This window comes from Canis lupus, chromosome 12 (genome assembly GCF_003254725.2).
Source record: "Canis lupus dingo isolate Sandy chromosome 12, ASM325472v2, whole genome shotgun sequence".
In the NCBI taxonomy this organism is placed as follows: domain Eukaryota; kingdom Metazoa; phylum Chordata; class Mammalia; order Carnivora; family Canidae; genus Canis; species Canis lupus.
The window spans coordinates 41,053,863-41,076,353 of record NC_064254.1 but is presented as its reverse complement, the minus strand read 5'-3'; the positions used below and the strand labels follow the sequence as shown (position 1 = coordinate 41,076,353).

The 22,491-nt window shown below is 35.5% G+C and overlaps 1 protein-coding gene across 11 annotated transcripts in view; it reads right to left on the bottom strand.

Annotated features, from left to right (window-relative positions):
* The window catches only part of LOC118350379 (uncharacterized), a 35,257-nt gene that overhangs the window by 8,794 nt on the left and 3,972 nt on the right, over positions 1-22,491 (bottom strand). The window contains exon 2 of one of the 11 annotated variants that reach the window (XR_007401251.1): positions 6,243-6,318. The exons of 9 other annotated variants lie outside the window; for them this stretch is intronic. Coding sequence is in view for 1 of the 2 variants with exons in the window: in XM_035697468.2 (XP_035553361.2) it covers positions 452-681 (230 nt within the window). In the remaining variant the exon portion in view is untranslated. Of the gene's footprint in view, positions 1-17; positions 682-6,242; positions 6,319-22,491 lie in introns of those variants that run through there. One more of the 11 variants, XM_035697468.2, reaches the window with a different exon arrangement.

The following is a 22,491-nucleotide window of genomic DNA, read 5'->3' as shown; positions in this document are numbered from 1 at the left end:
GAAAAAAAGAAAGAAAGAAACTCAATACCTTTCCTCAGGGAAAGATTTTAATACATTATTTTATCTTAATACTTAGGTACCTAAAGTTTTCTCCTTACATAATTAAATGTGCATCTTTTAGTGAGAAGAGCTGTGTGTTAATATTTTCATATTGTTCTCTTTTATTTCAAATCTTAAAAAAAGGTGATCCCTGGGTGGCTTAGTGGTTTAGCCCGTGCCTTCAGCCCAGGGCATGATCCTGGAAACTTGGGATCAAGTCCCACATCAGGCTCCCTGCATGGAGCCTGCTTCTCCCTCTGCCTGTGTCTCTGCCTCTCTCTTTCTCTCTCTCTCTATGTCTCTCATGAATAAATAAATAAAATCTTAAAAACAAAAACAAATCTTAAGAAAGGATTTCATTGACTCTGAGCACACAGATGTGGCAAGGCATTTATCTGGGGCGAGGAACAAGTCATCCACTCATAGCCTCTTGCACAACCATGTGTGCACATGGTCTGATTGTAGTGCCACTTGCGCCATGGACATCCAGGATAGTGACAGCAGTACCTGTCAGATGCTCACTCCCTGATTTGTCTGATAGGGCAAGGTTGCACAGGGAGTGCCCAACCGCCCAGCCAGTCCTGTCAGAGGGGAACCCACAGATGGATCGGGGGTGAAGAAGAGAGTAACAAGAGTCCTTTCCTGTAAAAACAGTCAAGATGAAAAAATTAAGAGGCAACTTCACCATCAACTGTGGATGAGTGCAGGAGGGAGAGACAGGCAGAAGAAAAGCAGGCATTGGTAAATGATAATTTTTTTGACAACATAAGATGTAAGACTACAACTTATGGAAAATAAGTCATCTGATTTTTAAAAATGAAAGGGGAGCTGGGCAGCCCAGGTGGCTCAGCAGTTTACCGACGCCTTCAGCCCGGAGCGTGATCCTGGAGACCTGGGATCTACTCCCGCATTGGGCTCCCTGCATGGAGCCTGCTTCTCTCTCTTCCTGTGTCTCTGCCTCTCTCTCTGTGTCTCTCATGAATAAATAAATAAAATCTTAAAAAAATAATAAAAAAATAAAAATGAAAGGGGAAGGAAAGAGAAATGGGAATTCAAGGGGAAAATATAGCCCTCTTAGTGAGTGAAATTGAGGTTTAAAAAAAGTAAGTTTCTCTGGAATAGTACTTTAATAAAGTTTGGATATTTAATAATTGGTGATTAGAATTCTGAATTGTAGTCATTTGGGAAAAATATATCTTATGATATAACCACATCTAATAACCCCGTATCAATATGTTATGATAATAGCAATTTTAAGAACTTGGTCATAGGTTCCTGAAGGAAATATCAAGAGTGAAACAGAAAGTAGTAATGTTTTCTATTTGTAAATAACCCTACAATATTCAAAATGCTTCATTTTGGGATCCCTGGGTGGCGCAGTGGTTTAGCGCCTGCCTTTGGCCCAGGGCGCGATCCTGGAGGCCCGGGATCGAATCCCACATCGGGCTCCCGGTGCATGGAGCCTGCTTCTCCCTCTGCCTATGTCTCTGCTTCTCTCTCTCTCTCTCTGTGTGTGTGACTATCATAAATAAAAAAACAAAAAAACAAAAAAACAAAAAAACAAAAAAAAAAAAACAAAATGCTTCATTTTGAACCTCATATCAGTTTATGAAATAGGCATAATATATTTTTTTCATCATTTGCAGGTAGAAGAGTAAAGACTAGACCAGTTTAGTGATTGCCATGGGTTGCATGTCTGGAAAACAGCAAAATCAGGATTAGAATTCTGGACTTCTGCTTCTAAGTCCATTTTTATTTCTGCCATAACGATCACTCATAATTCTATAGTTTTTCAGTAAAAGTAGTTATTAATTTTCAGAGTTGAGTAAAGCTGGTCTACAGATAGGTACAATTCACAGTACTTATTCATATTGAATTGATGCACTTTGTGGTTGTCCCTTCTCATATACTGTTTAAACAATATGTGAATCAACTTAATAAAAAATTCTGCTCACAACTTTCCCTTGGGCTCTCCAAGAGCCTTACTCCTCAATCAGTTTAGTTGGCAGGTGGCTGAGTTTACCCTTTGAAGAACATCCCTTCTACCTACTCCACCCTTTGACCCAGTTTCTACCGTAAGCTGGAACCACAGCCATGATATTGCATATAGTTCAGAAGTTTTGAATTGGCTTTAAACCTGTTTCAACAATTGCCAACCAGGTTATTTAACTTAGTCTGGAAAGGGCAAAAGTAGGAAGACACATATGCAAAGAGGTTGTTAGGTTCATTCTCTTCCCCATCAATTTCTTAGATCCACCCCTTTCCACCCAGACCTAGGTGTAAATGTGCAGATGAGTTAGGCTGGACACTTTATTTGGGTCACAAAGACTTTGAGTGGGCCATACAAATGTTATTACCTCTGAGAAATCCCCAGAAACCATGAAAACTCCACATGATGTAGTTCCATGGAAGATAACCCATTTCACTTAAAAATTTTGGATTACACTTGGTTTCCTTTATGATCAGAAAAGGTTTGCCTCTAACATTTGTTAGCTCCATGGCAAGAGCACAAATAGAGGTCCACATTCCATATATCTAAATATTTCAATGTTACAGGTCAGGCTAACAACCTGTAAGATGAAGTATGTTCTCTCCTCCTACTGAAACAACAGTACATTCATAAAACAAAAATAAAATACATGTTTAAAGCTATGGCTAGGGGCACCTGAGTGACTCAGTGGTTGAGCATCTGCCTTTGGCTTAGGTCATGATCCCGGGCTCCTCAGATCAAGTCCTGCATCAGGCTCCCTTCAGGGAGCCTGCTTCTCTCTCTGCCTATATCTCTGTCTCTCTCTCTGTGTCTCTTATGAATAAATAAATAAAATCTTAAAAAAAAATAAAGCTATGGCTAGCTATTACTGATGGTTGGCAAAACATAAAAAACATTTGAATTTAATTATTATTCTACATTTTAGGGATTTTTTTGTTGACAGGCCAGAGTTTATATTAATCATAACATAGAATATATAATTCATAAATTATCTATAAGTTGACTCATTCTACAAATTTATTTTTCTTACTTTCATTAGAAAAAGATCACTCACTGTATTATTCTAATTATAGCTTTTACCTTATTTGTGTTCTGTTGACAGTAAAGAGCTAAAAGATTAAAGTTAATTGTAACTATATTAAGAGTACAAAATTTGAATGTATTTCCAGCAAAAATTAAAATAAATATAAAAATTAATATATTTTACATATATTTTCCAAAAGTCATTTTCTTCCAAAATACTAAAATTATATGTATATTAAAATTAAGTCAAAAAGCAAATTCTAATCAATGAATATGAAAAATTTTAAACAAAGTTATTAAATAAAATTGATTTTCAAAATCATTTTTTTTTTTTTTCAAAATCATTTTTAAACATTTAATTAGGGCACCCTGGGTGGCTCAGCAGTTTAGCGCTGCCTTCAGCCCAGGGCGTGATCCTGGATCCCCAGGATCGAGTCCCACATCAGGCTCCCTTTATGGAACCTGCTTCTCCCTCTGCCTGTGTCTGTGCCTCTCTCTCTCTCTCTCTCTGTGTCTCTCATGAATAAATAAATTTTAAAAATCTAAAAAAAAAAAAACATTTAATTAAATCTTAGTAGATATATATATATATATATATATTTTTTTTTTAGTAGATATTTTTTATAAAGATAAAACTCTCCATCCATGGACCCTGAGGGCATTATGACAAATGAAAAAAGGTCAGACAGATAAAAACAAATGCTGTAGGATCTTACTTGTATGTGAAATGTTAAAACAAAACAAAAACCCAAATACCAAAGTCACAGATACAGAGAACAGATTGATGGTTGCCAGAGGTGGGAAGTGAGGGGTAGAAAAAATAAGTAAACTTGGTCAAAAGGTAAAAAACTTTCAGTTAAAAAATAAGTAAGTCCTAGGGATGCAATGTACAGAATTGCCTAATAATACTATATTGTATACTTAAAAGTTGCCAAGAGAGTAGATCTTAAAAGTCCTCATCACAGGAGAAAAAGTGTGTAACTGTATGGTGATAGATGTTACCTAGAATTATTCTATGACCACCGTAATAATATAAATACAAATATTACATCATTATGTTGTTCACCTGAAAGTAATATATGTCAGTTATATCTCAATTTAAGAAAATTATTCACAATTCTAGAATTGCATATCCATTTAATTGTTAATAAAAAGTATCACACTTTATAAGTATTATGTCTAGATTAGCACCGTCCAATACAAATATAGTGCAAACCACATGCATAACTCTTAATTTTTACACTAAAAGTTTTTCTACAGTAGAATTAAATATTTAGGGATGCCTGGGTGGCTCAGCGGTTGAGTTCCTGCCTTTGGCTCAGGGCGTGATCCTGGCATTTGGGATCGAGTCCTGCACTGGGCTCCTTGCAGGGAACCTGCTTCTCCCCCTGCCTATCTCTGCCTCTCTCTCTGTGTCTACATAAATAAATAAATAAATTCTTACAAAAATAATTAAATATTTAAAACAACTCAAATTAATCATATATTTTATTTAGTAAAAATATTAAAATATTATTCTAACATATAATCAACATAACAATAATTAATGAGGTCTTTCACATTTTTTTCCCCACCGAGTGTGAAAAATTCAATGTCTGTTACACTTACAGCACTTCCTCATCAGACTAGCTACATTTCAGGTGCCTCAACAGCCACATATAGTTAATGCTACCATATTAGAACAACATAAACTGTTACAAATACCATATTAATTGGTAAAGGCCTTCAGACCCACACACTGAAACACAAAGAGAACTAAATGGATGTTTCATAGTACTAGAAATGATATTAAAAGGAAGAACTCGACAAATTAATTAGTTTTTCTTTTATCTAAGCACTCTTACCACTAACAGTGCTCTGAAGCAGTGTCCATCCAATGTTGGCAGTGGCACAACCCACAAACCTTCATGGGTACAGGTACCTTTTGTTTTAAAGGTCCTCAGATGAAAGGTTTGGAGAAGGATTTCCTTGGGGCTTGAATGAGGTTAGGAACAAGAGTGGATGTTTGTTTGTTTAAAGATTTTATTTAATTATTTGACAGAGAGAGAAAGACAGAGAGAGAGAGAGAACACAAGCAGGGAGAGCAGTAGGCAGTGGGAAAGAGAGAAGCAGGCTCCAGGCTGAGCAGGGAGCCCAATGCGGGGCTTGATCCCAGGACCCTGGGATCATGACCTGAGCCAAAGGCAGACACTCAACTGACTGGGCCACCCAGGCATCTCCAAGAGTGGATATTTAGGGTTAAAAATCACACTGTGTAGTGCTGAGCACTAGATGAGTAATAGAGATTGAATGTGTTTGTTAATAAAAGTATTTGTTGGTATGTTTGTGAAAATTTGGGCTCAGAAGGGGGATACTCTTGCACTGGTATGAAGGAGGTACTGGATCGGGGCACCCCTAGAAGCTAGCTGGGCTTCTTGGGAGTACAACAGAATAGGAAGGGATGGAGACAGGCCAGGCCTCTGAAGACTGTTTGAGACAGGGACTATAAATCTAGGATCACATTGTTTCTCAGTGTTGAGTTATTGAAGTGTTCAGCATAAGGATGTTCACTGGTATATATTTTTCCCTATGCTGTTTTTTGATGCATTGGCTCCAATATCAAGGTTAAATTTGAAAAAAGTAAGGATGGAAGAGAGGGAGATACCTGTTGACAGCTATATAACAAACATACAAGGCACTCTGTTACTTCTCAAATTCAGATAAACAGTGAGTGATCTAATATTTATTGTTTACCTGAAACTCAAATTCAATTTAACTAGAGTCTAGCATTTTTCCATTGTGAAACTTTTTTCCCTTTGTAATTAATGTGACGACTATGAAGTGATGTTTCAGATTATGTGACTATCCTGTTCCTTAACAATCCTCCAACCAATAATTTTAGAACCTATTGATAGTTCTAGCCAGAATCAACTATTACTATAGCTGTTGGAGAATCATGGCTTTTCTACTTTTATCATTTCTTCTATGTTTATTGGTGAGCATTTGTGTCAAATGATACAAAGATGTCACTCATTTACTTTAGTTTCATGGAAGTTGTAGGAATTTTACTCTGCTACCTCTGATATAAGCTACTTCCATTCATATCTTATGTATTAATAACTTAATTAAAAGCCTATGGAAAAGGAAGTGCTATGTTGGAAATACCAAAATAGTGAGTATGGTGGCATTAGCTTCTTTTCTTAGTACTCACCAGCAGGGTTACAGGATACATGCCATTTCTGCAGCATGATATCAAGGAGAGCAGATGCTATAAATTCATATTTAATCTGGGCATAGAAAGCATATTTCAGAATGTGTACATTACAAGAAATCATTGCTTAGTTCTAGTTGTTTTGTTGTCATAATGTTTTTTTTTCCTTCTTATTCTTTTTGACTTTTTTTTTTATTCAGCTTTACTCTTTTGTCTCACATTCCTACTCAGAGGAAATGTCTGCTCATTTACATCTGTAATGCTACAAAATTCTGAATAAAATGCTTAAATATCAATTATAGTGAATAGAGATTTTTATAAATATTCATCACACACTATAATCTACTATTTACTAGCTAATAAATTAGTAAAGCTCAGTGCATTGTAAATAACAGTCTTCATGGTACTTTGGTCTTATTTATTTTTGCCAAATGATTATTAGGAGAATGGAGACTGGAGCTAAGTAATTACATAAAGAGAGAGAATGCCTGGTGTGTGCGTGTGTAGGTAGCTGGCTGTTATTCCCACCCCTACCTTCAATCCTGCCTACTTAACAGGCCTACAAGAGACTGTGATATATTGCTTTAGTCTGTATTTTCTAGATAAGTCTACTATATCTACTTATTCATTCATCCATTCAACATTTGCCATCTATATTGAACATCTACTCACTTTCAGGCACTGTTCACAGATAAAGAAATGAATAGGATACAGTTCCTACTCTTAAATAGATTCTGCTATTGTGTAGGAATCAATCTACCTGTAAGGCTTTCTCTCTTCTTTCTCAGTTATTTCCTCCCAAATGCGAGTACCTGTTGTTTCCCTCCTCTATTCTAGTGCAGATCAAGCCTACTTTTGAGGACTGTTATCCATGTCTCCTTCTTCGAGGAAGTTAAAAATCACCTCTTAGGCTGTCTTTTATAGACTACTTGTTAGAGGAACTGTGTATTTTTCTCACCTCCTATGAAATGACTCAAAAGAAAATATGATATAGGGAGAAGGGATAGACATATTTGTCATGAGGGGATAGATAAAAATCCTAAGAAAACTTAGATTCTCCTTTTCCAAAATAACTGTCAATAACTTTATGAAGGAGATAATAATACCTAATCAAAGATTAGGGAACATAGCTCATGTTATTCTTTCTAAGAACAATAAAAACAATTAACAACTCCAGGTTAGGGTACCTGCATGGCTCATTCGGTTAAACATCTACCTTTGTCTCAGGTCATGAGCCTAGGGTTCTGGGATCAAGCCTTACATCAGGCTCCCTCAGCTCTCCCTGCCCTCCCCTTCTCCGCTCGTGCTCTCTCTCGTGATCTCTCTCTCAAATAAATAAATAAAAACTAAAAAAAAAAAAAGAATTCCAAGTTATCTAAATTACATTTGTAATTGCCAAATCTGTGCAATCCTTTTAAAGTGGGAGGTTTTTTTCAACACGAGAAAATACAATAAAATACCTAAAGGGCCCTATACTTCTTTCCCATGGGAAAAATTATCAGTGCTTATTTCCTTTTTGTACAAAGTAAATCTTACATTATATATAGTTACTTAATTCAATTACTAATAAAGAGAGATATATTAGAATATTTTTCAAAAAGTCTTTTCAATTTCCCACGAAGAACTTATTCTCTTTTAAGTATGTTTATTAGTAACAATTTCAGTAGTAAAAATGCCATGCTTTAAATATAATTTCATATTCATTATCTCATTTGACTCATTCAACAATTATATGAAGTAGATAGAGAATATGTTATCTTTATCAGATAAGGAGAACTATAAAGTGACTAGTGACTTGCCCATGCCCACACACCTTATAGCCAGAAATAAAAACAGAACTGAAGTCTTCCTGATTCCTGGTCCAGGATGCTTTCCATTATAATATATTATCTTCTTAGATGCTCTTAATATCTATTATCTGTTGCAGACAACATGCCAAATAAGGAACCTACTAGTTAGGATCTAATAAAATGTGCTCAAAATGTGTTGCTTTTCTCCAGTCTTACCCTTATTCACCCTAGATCAGAAAAGAATGAATTGCATACTACCAGAAATTTACCAAGAGACCAATTACTTTTTAATTTTGTTAATTATATGGCCAACACTAATTCGCACGTCATCCTTTACTTGGAAATCTTTTGTATTATTCTAGACTAAAATCTTACTAGTAATTTAACAATGTTGCACAATCTAATTTGTCTTTGGCAATTATGTGGGATTCTGCTGATCAGTTAAGTTAGCTCTACCAGATAAACCATATTGCTTACAGACTTGATTTAGTTTCTCAGTTTAATGATCTCAGCAGAGCATGAAAGCATGGTATTTCTTTCACTTTTCACATTGACTTTATAAATGGGGAGAATTTTATGATCATTTAGGTCCTATTCACTGACAAACCTATGCAATTTAATTCTATATATACCCTGGCCAGGATAACATTTTTCAATTTACAGAGATTTTTCTTTAAAGAATGTCTATTGGTCCCAGATGTGATACTGACTGATTTCAACCATTTTGAAGAAAATCTTTTGTGCTATTCTAGACCAAAATCGTACTAGCAATATAATAAATGGTGGTCAATGTACAAGCTATAGAAGGAAGTAGTGTCATTGGGAAATCACTTTTGATTTCTCAAAAAACTGATGGAATAGTTCCTGATATACATACTAGTAACTTGTATGTTTGTTGAATGAATACATGAATTAGTTATTTATTCATGACATGTCTTAGCTGTTTATCATTTCTAGAAACACTGACACCCCCAGTCTAAGTTAGGAGATCTTTCTGTTTCTATTGCACTCCATCATACTTCTGTCTTAAATTTGTCATCAATGTTGTTGAGCTTAATACCATTTATTGGTTGCCAGAAGCAGATGTAATAGATTAGCTCATTTATTTATCTTTCTATTACACTGTCAGTTCTTTGAGGATTGTTTCTGAGACAGAATCAGCTTTGAATAATAACAAAAACAACAGCAACCAATATTTACTGAGTAGTACTCAGACTACTTTATATGGCTGACTTAAGTTTCACAACATACTTATGCTCTAGGAACTATTGTAAAACCTACTTTACCATAAGATACATAGTAGTCATTTCTTTAAGGTATATTCCTAGAACTGAAATTACTGTAAAAGGTTATAACTATTTTTTATGTTTTATTTATGATTTTTAAAAGTCTTTATTTTAAAAACAATTTAGGTTTAAATAAAAACTAAAAAAGAGTCCCATATACCCTACATTCAGTTTCCCTTATTAATAACATCTTACATTATATGGTACATTCGTCTCAATTATTGGGCCAATGCTTAGTTAGTACTTTACTCAGATTTTCTTAGTTTTTATCTGTTATTTTTCTATTCCAGGATTTATATGTAGGATAATACACTACTTTTAGTTTTCATGTCTCCTTAGGCTCCTCTTGGCTATGACAGTTTCTCAAAATGTCTTTGCTTTTGATGGCAATTTTAAAGAGTACTAGTTAGATATTTTACCTTATGTCGCTCAATTGGAATTTATTTGACGTTTTCCACATGATTCTACTTGGGTTATGGATTTGGGGTAGAAAGACCACAGAGGTAAAGTATCATTTTTCATTACATCAGAACAAAGGTATGTACTATCAACGTTTCTTGTCATTGTTGATGTTGACCCTGATCACCTGGCTGAGGTAGTGTTTGTCAGATTTATCTATTGTAAAGTTGTTCTTTTTCTTCCCTATCCATACAGTACTCTCTGGAAAGAAGTCACTATGTGTAGCCCTTACTTAAGGAATGGGGTGTTATGTTCCATCTCCTTAGAGGTGGAGTATCTCCATAATTATTTAGAATTCTTCTGCAGGGGATATTTCTCTCTTCTTCCCCATTTATCCAATCATTTGTTTATATCAGTACATACTCATTAATTTTACACTTTGAGTTACAGTACAATATTACTTTATCTATTGCTCAAAGTAACCAACTTTGGACACTGGGATCTCTTCCAGTTGTCTGTGGTATCCTTTTGCCATATCCACACCAATTACTTTTTCCCCTTTAATTTCTAGCACTAAAAGATGTTCTGAGATCATCATATACATTTCCTGCCTCAATCTTAGAATCAGTCATTTTTCCAAGGATCCCTGGTTACTTCAAGTGGAGAAGAGTATTACACTGGTGTCTCCAACTCTAATCTATTACCACATGGATCATTTTAGCCCCCTCTCCTAGCTTACCTATAAACTTCCACTCCAGTTGTGAGAAATGGCTGACATCACTTGCCATCCATTTACTGAATTGTTCGATTCTAGTATACACATACAGCAATATCAGAATTGTTGACTTGTACTCTTGTGGGAAACCACTTTATCAATTAGAGTACATCGACTACCTGCAGTTTCTTTTGCCTATAGTCTTACAGACTCTACTCATTTCCAAATTTACTTACATCTGCAAATTTTACCCTGATCCTTTTCTGTGAGGTCATACCATAGACTTTGTAATAAAATTAGATTCTTTTGTCACAGTTTGTATTCCGTCTTGGGATTTCCCAACCTCCTAAATGATTAAGAAAAATGTTCATATGTTAAGGCTAACTCTCTGCTGTGACGTTCTATGGATTATGAGAAATGCATAGTGTTATTTATCTACCATTACAATGTCATATAGAATAGTTTCATTACCCTACAAAATGTCCTGTATTAGACATATTCAATCTCCTTCTATCTCTCTGAGCCCCTGGAAACCACGGGTCTTTTTACTGTCTCTATAGTTTTGCCTTATCAGAAATGTCAAACAATTGGAATCATACAGTATACAGCCCTTTCACACTAGTTTCTTTCAACTAGCAATATATATGTAAGTTTTATCCATGTCTCTCATGGCTTGATAGCTTATTTACTTTTATTGATTAATAATAATCCACTGTATGAACGTACCACAATTTGTGTATTCATCATCTATTAAAAAGCAGCTTTGTGCTTTCAGTTTTTAGTGATTATAAATAAAGCTACTATACACATCAATGTGTGACATTTTGTTGGACATAAGTTTTCAAATTATTTGGGCAAATACCCAGGAGCACAATTTCTGGATTGTATGGTAAGATTACATTTAGAAACTGCCAAACCGGGATGCCTGGGTGGCTCAGTGGTTGAGCATCTGCCTTTGGCTCAGGGTGATTCCGGGATGGAGTTCCACATCGGGCTCCCTGCATGGAGCCTGCTTCTCCCTCTGCCTATGTCGCTGCCTCCCTCCCTCTCTCTCTCTCTCTCTTCTCTCTGTCTCTCATGAATAAATAAAATCTTAAAAAAAAAAAAAAAGAAACTGCCAAACTGTCCTTCAAAATGGCTATACAATTTTTTTCTTTTGCATTCCTGCATCATGAATGAGAGTTCCTGTTGCTCTGTAACTTTACTAGCAACTGGTATTTGTTAGGCTTTTTTGAAATTTATCCATTCTAATGGGCATGTAGTATATCATTGTTGTTTTAATTTGCAGTTCTCTAATAGCAAAATGAGTATCTCACATGTTAATTTGCCATCTGTATATTTTCTTTGGTGAGGTGTCTAGCTCTCTTGCTTTTTTCTTAAATTGTTTTATAACTGTTTTAAGAATACTTTGTGTATTTTGGATACAAGTCCTTTGTCATGATAAGTATTCTGCATATATTCTCTCCAAGTAGTGACTTGTTTTTTCATTCTCTAAACCATCCTTCACAAAGTTTCTATTTTATTTTTTAGATGATATTTATTTATTCATGAGAGACACAGAGAGAGAGAGACACAGAGACACAGAGAGGCAGAGACACAGGCAGAGGGAGAAGCAGGCTCCACGCAGGGAGCCCGATGTGGGACTCGATCCTGGGACTCCAGGATCATGCCCTGGGCTGAAGGCAGGCACCCAACTGCTGAGCCACCCAGGGATCCCTATAAGTTTCTATTTTAACGACTTAACATTTTTTTTCTTTCATGGATTGTGCTTATGTGTTGTATCTAAAAATTCATCCCCCAAACTAAAATCACCTAGATTTTATCTTATCTTTTCATCCAGAAGTTTTATTATTTTACATTTTACATTTAGGTCTATGACCAATTTTAGTTAATTTTGATAAAAGACAGATGGTCTCTAATTTTTTTGTTGCATTTTCTTTTGTTTTGCATATGGATATACAATTTTTCAGCACCATTTGTTGAAAAGACTATCCTTTTTCCATTGAATTGGCTTTGTTCCTTTGTCAAAAATCAGTTGACTATATATGTGTGGATCTAGTTCTGGATGTTATATTTCTTCCATTATTCTATGTGTTCATTCTTTCAATACCACACCATTTTGATTACTGTGGTTTGATAGCAAGTCTTGAAATCAAGTAGTGTGAGTCCTCCAATTTTGTTCTTCAGTATTGTGTTTCTTTTGCATTTCATAAAAATTTTACAATCAGTCTGTTAATAGCTATAAAATAGTTTTCTGGGATTTTGATTGTTATTGCATTGAATGTGTAGATCAGATTGGGAAAAATTGACATCTGAACAACATTTAGTCTTCCAGTCAGTGAACACGGAATATCATTTTTCTTCATTTACTTATATATTTCTTGATTTATTTATTCTTTGATTTCCTGATTTATTTATTTATTTTTTAAGATAAATAAAAAACAGAGGGAGAGGGATAAGCAGGCTTCCCACTAAGCAGGGAGCCTGATGTGGGGCTTGATCTCAGGACCTTGGGATCATGACCTGAGTTGAAGGCAAACACTTAACTGACTGAGCCACCCAGGTGCCCCAGTGATACTATTTTTAAATTTCAAATTCCAATTGTTCATTACTGGCAAAGCAATTGACTATTGTATATTACCCCTGTATCCTACGAACTTCCTATTATTACTTATTAGTTCCAAAAATTTTTTGTTGTGGTTGATTCTTTAGGATTTTCCACATAATCAATGTGATATCTTGTTTTCCAATCTGTATACACTTATTTCCTTTTCTTTTCTTATTGCACTAGCTACAATTTCCAATACAACATTGAATAGAAGTAGTGTGAGAGGATACACTTGTCAGGTTTACTATTTTAAAGAGAAAGTATCCAATTTCTAATTTTCAATGACGTTAACTGTAGGTTCTTTGTAGAGATTCTTTATCAAGTTGAGGAAATACCTTATATTTCTTGTTTGCTTGTTTTTATTGTGAATAGATGTTTAGATTTTGTCGAATGCCTTTTCTGTATTAGTTGATAAGACCAATAAGAATTTCTCATTTAGCTTGTTGATATGATAGATTACATTGATTTTTCAACATTGAACCAGTCTTGCATAACTAGAATAAGTCCCACTTGATCTAATTATTTTTATACAGTTGGATTTAACTTGGTAATATTTTCTTGAGGATTTTTACATCTATGTTTATGAGAGATTTCGGTATCTAGTTTTCCCTTATTGTAATGTCTTTATCTGATTTTGGTATTGGGGTAATGGTGGCCTCATAGAACGAGTTAGAAAGTGTTCCCTCTGGTTCTATTTCCTGGAAGAGATTGTAGATAATTTAATATCATTTTCTCCTTAAATGTTTGGTGGAATTTACCAGTGAAACCATCAGGGCCTGGATACTTTCCTTTTTGGAAGGTTATGAACTATTTATTCATTTTTAAAATAGATATAGTTCCATTTACATTTTATATTTCTCATTTTATGAATTTTGGTCATTTATGTTTTTAAGAAATTGGTCTGTTTCATCTAAGTTATCAAATTTGTGGACGTAGATTTGCTTAGTCTTCATTTATTAACCTTTTAGTGTCTGTGGAACCAATAGTGATGACCGCTCTTTCATTTCTGTTAACAATTTGTGTCTTCTTTCCTTTTTCCTTAAAGTCAGTTTGGCTAGAGGCTTATTGATTTTAAGCCTTATTTGGCTTTACTAGACCTTTATCAATTTAATTTTTGCTTTCAAAGATGTTGCTTTTGGTTTTGATTTTTCTCTTTTTCTTGTTTTCAATTTCATTAATTTCTGTTCTAATTTTTCTTTTCTTCTGCTTTCTTTAAATTTACATTGCTGGGACACCTGGGTGACTCAGTAGTTGAGCATCTGCCTTTGGCTCAGGGTGTGATCCTGGGATCCGGAATCAAGTCCCACATCGGGCTCCTTGCATGGAGCCTGCTTCCCCCTCTGACAGTGTCTCTGTCTCTCTGTGTCTCTAATGAATAAATAAATAAAATCTTTTAAAAAATTTACATTGCTCTTCTTTTTCTAGCTTCCTAAGGTAAAAGCTTAATGATTTTAGATCTCTTTTTCTAATATACTCATTTAATGTTATAAAAAAACTAAGCACTACTTTTGCTGCATCATACAAGTTTTAATGTTATATTTTCATTTTAATTCATGTTTTAAAATTGTTCTTGAAACTTATTTGACCCATGTTATTTAGAAATATATTGTTTAATCTCCAAATATTTGAGGTTTTTCAAGCTATTTTTCTGTTACTCATTTCTAGTTTGATTGTATTATGGTCTGAGGACATACTTTGTGTGACTTCTTTTCAATTTGTTAAGGTGTGTGGTGTGTTTATGGCCTAGAATATAGTCTACCTTGGTGAATGTTCTATATAAGCTTGAGAAGAAGGCATATACTACTGTTGTTAAGAGTATCTTACATCAGATCAGGTTAATATATATGTTGTTTAGGCCAATTCTATCCTTACTAATTTTCTGCTTGCTTCATCCATAACTACTCAAAAAAAGGTGCTAGGTCTCCCAATATAATAATGACGTTTTCAACTTCTACTTGCAGTCTTATTAGTTTTTACCTCATGTATTTTGACACGTTCTTATTTGTGCACACACATTAAAGATGTGTGTATATTTGTTGAATTTGGTTTGATAAATTTTAAAAGGATTTTTACATCTATGTTCAGGAGGAATGTTAGCCTATACATTTCTTCCTTTTTTTTTTTTTTTTTTCATGACAGATACAAAGAGAGAAAGGCAGAGACACAGGAAGGGGTCAAAGCAGGCTCCACGCAGGGAGCCTGACATGTGACTCCATCCCGGGTTTCCAAGATCACGCCCTGGGCTGAAGGCGTCGCTAAATCACTGAGCCACCAGGGCTGCCCCCTTGTTAGATTTTGATAGGAGTAATGCTGACGTCATAAAATAAGTTGGGAAGAATTACCTTCTCCTTCATATTCTAAAAATAAATCTGTAAGATTGATATTATTTCTTCCTTAAATGTTTCATAGAATTTGGCAATGATGTTATCTAGGCCTGGAACTTCTTGTTGGGACATTTTTATTTTTTAATTTTATTATTATTATTTTTAATATTTTATTTATTCATGAGAGACATGAAGAGGCAGAGACACAGGCAGGGGGAAAAGCAGGCTCCATGCAGGGAGCCGGATGCGGGACTTGATCCTGGGACTCCAGGATCATGCCCTGGGCCAAAGGCAGGTGCTAAACGGCTGAGCCACCCAGGGATTCCCATTGTTGGGACATTTTTAAATTACAAACTTAATTTCTTTCACAGTTTATGGCTATTTCATATTTTATATTTCTTCTTGGTTTGGTTTTGAGAAGGTACATTTTCTGAGGAACTAGTCCATTTTATCCAATTTATCAAATCTTTTTTTAAAATTTTTTTTATTTATTCATAAGAGACACAAAGAGAGACAGAGACATAGGTAGAGGGAGAAACAGGACTCGATCCCAGGATGCCAGGATCACAACCTGCGCCAAAGGCAGACACTCTACCACTAAGCCACCGAGATGCCTCAATTTATCAAATCTTCTAGCATAAAGTTATTAATAATATTACCTTATTATCCTTTTCGTGCCTTCAGGTTCTGTAATAATAGCCTTTTTTGCATTCTCTCTCTCTCTCTCTTTTTTATCTTAGCTCAGGGTTTATCAATTTTCTAACATTTTCAAAGGTTGGCTTTCATACTGCTGGCTATGCTGATTTTCTCAACTGGCTATTTTGTTTCCTTTTATTTTTGCTCTTTATTATTTTATTTCTTTTATTATTTCGATTTTACTTTACCCCACAGATCTTTAAGTTTAGAAGCTTAGAGCACTGATTGTAAATCTTTCTTCTTATTTAATATAAGTGTTTTAAGTTATTTCTTTTCTTCTCACGGCTGCTTTAGCTATGTTCCACACATGTCAATATGTGTGTCTTAATTATATTACTCAATTTGGGGTATTTTCTAATTTCTACTTTGAATTATTTTTTGCCTTATGTGTTATTTAAGATCATGTTGCTTAATATATAAGTAGTTAGCAATTTTTTTTTTTTAGTTAGCAATTTTATTAGTATTTTATTGTTACTGATTTCTTATTTAATTCCCTTGTGGTCAGAGAACATATGGTATAATATTTCAATACTTTGAAACTTATTGAGAATTATAAAAGGACCTCTAAAATCCTAGGTCTTTGCAAATGTTCTGTGCGCACCAAAAAGAATATGCATTCTGTCATAATTGGATTTAGTATTCCATAAGCCTTAACCAGGTCAAGTGATTTACACTGTGATACAAATCTATTTTTGTCCATGTATTCAAATATAAGAGATGGCTATTGAATTCCCTGACAATGATTTTGAATTTGTCTAGTTTTTACTTTAGTCTAAAAATTCATGTATTTTTAAGTACATATAAGTACGTATAAGATGCTCAACTTTTACTGACCCTTTTCTCTCTACTAGCTTTCATCAGCCTACCTTCTGACTTTAAGTATGTCATAAAAAGAAAAACTTCTATCATGTTTTAAGCACTCTTATTTGCAGTTTTTCTGTAATATATACATACATACATAATACTAAATGATATAAATAGTACAATAGAAAAGCATAAGATACCATGAAGGCATATAAAACCTAGACATGGAAATCAGGAAGAGCTTCTTGATGGAAGTGATATATTAATAGTCAAGTGGAAGTTAGCTCTAATCGGAGGTTATGAAAGGAGCATTCCAAGAAAGGGAAATTTTGTGTGCATAAGCCTTGAGGAAAGGAGGAGCTTGGCTCTTTTTTTTTTTTTAAAGATTTTATTTATTTATTCACAAGAGACACACAGAGAGAGATAGAGGCAGAGACACAGGTAGAAGAAGAAGCAGGCTCCATGCAGGACTTATGTGGGACTTAATCCTGGGTCTCCAGGATCATACCCTGGGTTGAAGGTGGCACTAAACCACTGAGCCACCAGGGCCGCCCAGGTGTGGCTCTTTAAAGAAACAAGGAAGTAAAGAATAGCTTCATTGTAGAGTGAAGGCAGAAGTAGCAGGCACATATGTGGGGGCTTGGAAGCTTCCTGAGTGAAGTGGGAGTATTGAGGTTTTAAGTCAAGAAGCACCATGATCTGGTGTGCAATTTTTAAAAAGTACTTAAACTGTTGTAAGAATAAATTATAGAAGGCAAGAAATTGATGCAGAGAGTTCAGTTAAGAGATGATTGAGGTGATTAAGGTACAGGAGGTGATGGAGGCTTAAGTTAAAGTATATGTAGTAGAGCTGAGGTAAATATAAGAAGTCAAAGATAAATTTTGCATGTAGAACTGATAGTTGGTCATGGATTGGATGTCAGAGGTAAGAGAGGATAAAGTGCCAGTAATGATTTTTGGCATGTGTGGAAATAAATATGAAAGAACAGATGTTGGGGGGGGGAATAGGTTCTAGCACACCAAAATTTAGATGTTGAAGGCACATCAAAGAGAAAGTATTACACAAGCTATGAGATATATGAGCTTGAAAGAAGGATCTGAGGGGGAGATATAATTTTTGGAGTTATAAACAGGCAGCAACTAATGCCTTGAGAATGAATCAAATAATATGGCAGGAAGTATAATTATAAAAAAAAAGACTATAAAGCAATCAGGAAGAACTCTGACATTCAAAGGTCAGAAAGAAGTTGCTGATGAGAAAAAAAAAAGAGAAAAAGGGATCAGATATATAAGTAATGGTATTAAAGTCAATACTTTCCCTCTGTTGATATCTTTCAGTTTTGTGTATGGATGCTTCAGAGTGAAGGTTGTTTCTCCAAGGTCTGAAGGATGTTATTCATTTTCTTTTCTTTTTTTTTTTAATTTTTTATTTATGATAGTGACAGAGAGAGAGAGAGAGAGAGAGGCAGAGACACAGGCAGAGGGAGAAGCAGGCTTCATGCACCGGGAGCCCGACGTGGGATTCGATCCCGGGTCTCCAGGATCGCGCCCTGGGCCAACGGCAGGCACCAAACCGCTGCGCCACCCAGGGATCCCATGTTATTCATTTTCGTATAATTATTCATTTTGTGTGCATGTCCCACTGCACAATTGCTAGATCCAAAACATTGTAGCCAATAACCAGAAAATTTCTTTAAATTGATTCACACATAGTTATTTTCCTTAAAGCACTCTCAGAATATCAGGATGGCTCATGAAAGATGGCTCCTGAATTAGCTAAACACTGGCCTGGAACCAAGAGTAAGATTTTTATACTGAGTCCTTGAAATATAGTCAATTTCTTTCCTCTATAGTGATGAATTAATTTCCCCTCCAGAGCCCCTCTATCTTTTCCTACAATGGAACTAGACTCACTTTTAGTAATGGGAAGATAAGAGCAGGGTGAAGAGGCATCTCCTTAACACTTTCCTTTTATTATTGTATTTTTTGGTTAAGGTTTATATCGCCAGTAAAGATGGAGATGTTATAAGATGTAGTAAATGAAGGAACTGGAAACCCAGACAGTATTCAGTTGAGAATAACAGAACTTTTCTTGGTGAAACCAATCCAGGAAGAGCTGGTAGAAATACCATAGTTTGGCAGATTTATCACTCTGTTCTTGAATGCATGACTTGAAGTGTGGCTACATGCCTTAAAGGATGGCTATATGAAGGAAGGAATGGACCAGTGGCATTGACCATAAAAGAGAAGGACCATAGACTAGGTGTACATAGTGGATAACCCCCAAATGATGATTATCCAATGTAAGCTATTTGTAATCAAGATTCTTAGAAAGGGAGTAGCATATGCTCCTAGAAGTGTGAATTAGAAACTCCAGGGGTTATACAGTTTGAAAATCATCACAAGACATTCTGATACATAATTCTTTTGAAGACGGTGGTAGGTGAGCCTAACTTATTTCCAGCCTCCAATATGCCCAATTAAATAGTATTATAACAAATTCAGTAAAAGACAAACTGGGAAAATATGCTTGTAACATATATAGCAGACAAACTTATTAATTTTATTACATAAAATCTCTTCAAATCAATTAGAAAAATATAATGAATAGAACTGTGCAAAGAATGCAAATAGGCGGATCTCAAAAGAAAGAAGCTAAAATGCCAATAGCATGATAAGCCATTAAGTAACAATGAAATATTTGCCTATTAGATTGGTAATGATTAAAAGAATAATTAAATTTAGTGAGGAAAATGGGGTGTGGGTATATGACCACACTTTCATAGATTTTGGTGGAACTGTGAATTGATGTAACGTTTCTGGAAGGCAATCATGTATCAACATTTTTATTTTTTAAATTTTTTCAAAAGATTTTATTTATTTACTCATGAGAGACAGAGAGAGAGGCAGACACACAGGCAGAGAGAGAAGCAGGCTCCCCACAGGGAGCCTGACACGGGACTCGATCCCAGATCAGGTTCATACCCTAAGCCAAAGGCAGATGGTCAACTGCTGAGCCACCCAGGAATCCCATGTATCAACATTTTAAAATGAAAGCTCCTTGAATATAAATACATAAATAAAGCTCCCTGATTCAGAAATTTTTCCTGCAGAAATTTATGCTAAGAAAATAATTAGACAAGATAATAAAATTGTGTTTTAATAGTACAGGGATCCTATTTAATATCACTCACCTTATGCCTATGTAAGGATAGGGTCTCTAACTCTGTACAAGTCCCTCACACCATGTTTTACACAATGAATACTTACCCAATGATGATGATGATGACACAAAACAACTCACAGTTCTTGCTTCAGTTATAAGATTTTCACACAAAGACACACACACATATACAAAAGATAAGTTTGTTAACTATATGTCATGATGATTATTTATTACTTATTAAGTGGAAGTGGATCATCATAAAGGTCTTTATCCTCAACATCTTTATACTGAGTAGGCTGAGGAGGAGGAGAAAGAGGAACAGTTGGTCTTGCTGTCCTAGGAGTGACAGAGGCAGAAGAGGTAGAGGAGGTGGAAGGAGAGGCAGAAGAGGCAAACATACTAGGTGTCTCTCATTTTGTAACATTACAAAAATGCATTGGAATTTCTGTATAACTTTTTTTTGCCTTTTCTTTTCTCTAAAGTGTTTTTATATGGTACCAATCCACTGTTAACTATAAAGCAAATGTATCATAGAAGGTCTGCCATAAAAGAAGTCAAAAGCAGTATAATTGAATAATTAGAACACTTCTGTCAGATTGTCTAACGTCAATTTTTCTGGCACTGCTTCTTCTATGTCTTCTTCTTCATCATCTGGCACTGGTTCAAAGGCACTCATCTCCATTAAGTCGTCTTCTGTTAACTCCTGTTGTGTGATGTCTATTAGCTCTTGAATTACCCTAAAATACATATTTTGAAACACTTCACCCCTCCACTTTTTTTTTTTTGCCATACTCGCAATCTCGCTCATGATTTCCTTGATCATCTGTCATAAATCCTATGAAGTCATGCACAAAATCTGGACATCATTTTCTCCAGTAGGAACTCACTGTGCTGGGCTTGATGTATTTCACAGCTTTTTCTATAACAGTGATAGCATCTTCAATGGTATAATCCTTTCTTACTTTCATGGTATTCTCCCTATCAGGGTTCTCTTCCATAGCACTAACAATCCTTTCCATAGAGTACCATGTGTGATGAGCATTAAAGATCCTTGTGACACCCCAGTCTAGAGGTTGAATTAGAGATACACTATTTGGGGGCAAGCAGACCACTTCAACAACTTTGGTGTTCAACTCATGGGATTCTGGGTGGCCAGGGACATTGTCCAATATCAAAAGAATGTTAAAAGGCAATCCCTGGGGTGCCTGGGTGGCTCAGTTGGTTAAGAGGCTGGCTCAGGTCATGATCTCAGGGTCCCGGGTCAGGCTCTGAGCTCAGTGGGGAGTCTGCTTCAGGATTCTCTATCTCCCTCTGTCCCTGCCCCCACTTGCTCACTCTCTCTCTCTAAAATAAAGAAGTAAATCTTAAAAAATAAAAATAAAAAGGGCAATCATCTATGCACAAGGTCCTTTCTGACTTTAGGGACAAGCCATTAATGGGATAAATCCAGAAAAAGGGTTCGTGTGGTCCAGGCCTTCTTATTGTACAACCAAAAGGCTGGCAGCTGTTTATCTTTTCCCTTCAAGGCTCAGGGGTTAGCAGCTTTGTAGATAAAAGCAGTCCTGATCATAAACCTGATTGTATTTGCATAAAATAGCACAGTTAGCCTATCCCTTCTTACCTTAAATTCTGGTACTGACTTATCTTTCTTATTAATAAATGTATTTTGTGACATTTTATTCCAGAATAGGGCACTTCTGTCGACATTAAAAACCTATTTAAGGAGATACCCTTTCTCCTTAATGACTTCTTTTTCCTTTTTTCTCCTCAATGATTTCTTTATGTTGTCTGGGAACTCATCTGCTGCTTCTTGCTTGGCAGAAGCTGCTTCTCCTGTTATCTTAACATTTTTAAAGCCGAAATTCTTTTTAAAATTATCAAACCATCCTTTGCTGGCATTAAATTCTCCAACATCAGGGCAGTCCAGGTGGCTCAGAGGTTTAGCGCTGCCTTCAGCCCAGGGCCTGATCCTGGAGACCTGGGATCGAGTTCCACATCAGGCTTCCTGCATGGAGCCTGCTTCTCCCTCTGCCTGTGTCTCTGCCTCTCTCTTTCTCTCTCTCTCTGTGTCTCCCATGAATAAATAAATAAAATCTTTTAAAAAATAAGTTCTCCAACATCATACACTTCAGCTTCCTTTTAAGTTGTCATATAATAACGGCTTTTTTTCCCCAAATCATATTAGAGTCTATAGCTATGCCCTTCTTATAGCAATCCTGAGCCCACATAAAAGCTGCATTTTCAGTACGAGATAAAAGGGATTTTGCAAAAAGTGTAAGGTTTCTGCACCTGCTGGCAGAGCGGTAGTAACAGCTTCATGACTTTTCTTTTTTATAAAACAATTGTCCTTAACTGGATTCATTCATCTTGAAATGGCAGGCAATTATAGCTACATACCTCAATCTATGATACATATCAAGCAATTCAACTTTTTTCCTAATGTCATGACTTTTCTCCGCTT